We start from the raw sequence: 3,303 nt of genomic DNA, 5'->3' as shown, positions 1-3,303 counted from the left end.
ATCGATCAAAATTCAAAACTTGCTTCATCACTTCATCATTCGTGACTTGTTCCCGACTTCCATCATCCCATCGTTCGTTCCAAATTTCCATTTTAATCCAATTTTGGATTATTTTTTGAGTTAATGTTATAATTTATGAAATTATACAATTAATTAGTCAACCCGGTTGAATCACCCGACATAATTCGGTTCAACTGATTAAACCATTTTTGTGCCTAATCTGGTATGATTAAAAAACCGGATTTTAAATCATTGATGTAAACTAAACTCGTTCTAGAATGTAAACTTATCTAAAGTAACTTATTCATTCATACTGGGTATAGTTTTTGGTCCAAGAAAACAAAATAAATTCAAACTGATGGGACCAACGGGTCCACTAACCAGCACCAGGTCGTGTCATTGACGGCAGGTCCAACCGACCCCACCAGGGTGCACTTTTTCTTCCTTCTTATACACACCTCCTTTGTCTATTAAACCACCATGCAATTTAACTCAAACTCCATCAATTCAAACCCTCAAATGTCTTCAACCTCCGAACCCAACGAACCCATGGTTCCACCACCTGCCAAGCGGCTCAAACCACTACCGGACCACGACCAAGACCATGACCAGACCCCGGTCCATTGCCCACGGTGTGATTCATCCAACACAAAGTTTTGTTACTACAACAACTACTCGTTATCACAACCACGTTATTTTTGTAAGGCTTGTAGACGATATTGGACTAAAGGTGGCACTCTACGTAATATCCCTATAGGTGGTGTATCCCGGAAGAGTAAGAAGTCCGCCACCGCCCACCACCACCACCGCCGCCGTGAACTGCAACCGCAACACCAACAAAACTTGCACTATGACAAGTTGAGAATATGTATGTAACGTTTTTTTTTATACTTGAAATGTTTTCATAGATAGATGTTTACAAATGATTAATCTACAAGAAAAAACGTACAAGAATTTTTTTTTTTTTTTTTTTTTTTTTTTTGTTTTTTTTTTTTATAAAAATAGGTTGTTTTAGAAATAATTTTTTAGTGTGATTTTTTTTCGAGTTATCTTTTGTCTAAATTTTATATATTTAATATAGAGTATTTTTTTTTTCTTTTAATAAAACTCAGGAACTTTTATTATCTGCAGTCTGAACTTTGTAATATATCTTGTACTTTTTCAACATATTTTAAAATATAAGGGTGAAGGGGCACCTCTAATTAGGTGAGGGGAAACTTTTTTTAACCCAATGTTGTCCTGTCATTTCCCCTCTATAACTTCCCTCTTGTCCAAAAACGTACGGGGTGCACCCCTTTGAGAGGAATTGTTTTTTTATTCAAAAAAAAAAAAAAATTTTTCATTGGTTCCCGATTTCCCTCTCTCCTTCCTTTCATCGGTGCCTCCTTCCCAAAATTGTTCCCCGATTTGGCTCACTGCCTGGATGGTGGCACCGCCCCACTCGGCAAAATTGGTCCCCGCATGGGGTCACCGAGGTGCCCCGCTCCCCCTAAGGTTTTAGTTATGCATAATGTATAATGCTCATCTGACATGATTTATGAAAATATAAAGTTTAGAAGAGAATATGTGAAATTGTCTCTTTTGAGTTTTTATACTTAGTTCTAGAATTTAATATTTAAGAAAATATAAATTTATGGTTCAATTTGAAAAAAAAAACTTATAAACAATATTAAGCATTTTTATGAGTTTTTAAATGTATGCTTAAAATATTGTAAGAGCAGTATTATTACTTATAAACATTTTTTATCTAAAAAACAACTATTTTCTCTTAAAATATTAAGCATTTTAAGACCAACATTATTACTTATAAACAGTATTACATTGGACGAGGTTAAGTAACTATTTCAACAATGATAGAATATCGGAATGGAAGACCCTATGTTAATTACCAGAAATTTAGAAGGTCAATATTACCTTCCTATTGTGTTTTTTAAAAATCATATTTTAAAATAATGCAAACACTGGTTCAACAGTTTAAACCAGTGTACATAAGACATACCGTATTCGGGTTTTACGGGCCTTTGTCGCACCAAGCCCGTGTCCGGTATCCGGTTTAACTGGCCGTATGTGTACGTTTTAGAGGCATGTAAAATAACAAAGAAAAAACAGTAAAGAGATAAATAAATTCGAATTTTATCATTTTTTCTTCAACATAATCTTAATCTTCACGTGTGTGTATATATTTATTTTGTAGCATGGAGAATATTAACATGTATAATTTGTATACTTGTTACAGTGTCGGATGGAAATGCCATAAGCCCAAACTCAATCGGTCTCCAACTTTCGCGACCCGAATCACCCGTACACTTCTCCGAAAACCCTGAATTTATGTTCGAGGATCTCACTATCGATTTCATGGAGAGAGGCGGTGGCGATTATTTTTCGTCTACTACTGGGCCCATACCCACCGGTGGATACAAGCCCACCGGTGGGTACAGCCCGTACGGAGTGCATACGGGCAACATCCATGGGCCTGGCCCGTTTGGAGAAATGATGTCGTACTATGATGAACATTATGACAAGTTAATATTAAATGGAGATGATGTGAAGCCAAAGCTATTTGATTTTGAGTGGCGAGATCAAACGGGTTGTCATTCGGATATTCATGGGTCGGGTGTAGAGAGAAATGGGTCGTCTGGGTATCATCTACTGGGTCTTGGGTCTTCGTGGGCCGGGTTGGTTAATGGGTATGGATCGCCATCAACAAATCCACTAGTATAGTGATTGTAACGGGTATGGATCGTGGTCAACAAACTCACTAGTATAGTGATTATAAATATTTCGTTGAGTTGTATTTTATGTTTTTAGTGTTATATAAAATACTAGTTAGTGTTTTGTTGGGTGAATGTTGTTTTGATGACATTCGAAGGTTTCCTAGCTCAAATGGGCCTTTTTATTTTGGTTAAGTAGATGCAATTCTTACAGACTTTTCAATTGCTTTATTAGGATAAAAATAGGTTTAAAGATTTTTATTATAAAACCGTCAAACCAACAAATTACAAACAAAGGGCAACTAAACGGGCAACAAGCTGCTTCGCACAACCTTCAAAATCGCATCGCAAAACGTTTAAAATCGCAAAACGGATCCTATCAAAATCGAATAGACCCTTAGGGTCAACAAATTGCTTTTGGTCTATTGATGCGACTTTTTACTAGTGTGCTATATTTTATAAACTCTTTAGCAAGTTTTGAGGTACTTGCATTATCACCCTGTCTATACATGCTTTGAACTCCGTCAATAGAAGTGTGACAATCCGTGGTCATCTAAATGTAACACCCCGTGTTTTCGAAAGTCAAAGTCAA

General features: G+C 36.3%; 1 protein-coding gene across 1 annotated transcript; it reads left to right on the top strand.

Moving 5' to 3' along the window:
• Positions 1-491: 491 nt before the first annotated feature.
• On the top strand, positions 492-2,846 carry LOC110912598 (dof zinc finger protein DOF1.7). Its single transcript, XM_022157372.2, has 2 exons — positions 492-868; positions 2,237-2,846. The coding sequence occupies exons 1-2, from the start codon at positions 520-522 to the stop codon at positions 2,719-2,721; spliced, it is 834 nt and encodes a 277-aa protein (XP_022013064.1). The 5' UTR covers positions 492-519; the 3' UTR covers positions 2,722-2,846.
• The last annotated feature ends 457 nt before the right edge of the window (positions 2,847-3,303 follow it).

Source organism: Helianthus annuus, chromosome 2 (assembly GCF_002127325.2).
Source record: "Helianthus annuus cultivar XRQ/B chromosome 2, HanXRQr2.0-SUNRISE, whole genome shotgun sequence".
Classification (NCBI taxonomy): Eukaryota; Viridiplantae; Streptophyta; class Magnoliopsida; order Asterales; family Asteraceae; genus Helianthus; species Helianthus annuus.
This window is presented reverse-complemented; position numbering and strand designations above follow the sequence as displayed.

Bases quoted from the DNA above. Each gene is read 5' to 3' on its own strand.
- LOC110912598 (XM_022157372.2), top strand. From the start codon at position 520: ATGTCTTCAACCTCCGAACCCAACGAACCCATGGTTCCACCACCTGCC. The intron at 869-2,236 runs GTATGTAACGTT...TACTTGTTACAG, and splicing joins CTATGACAAGTTGAGAATAT to TGTCGGATGGAAATGCCATA.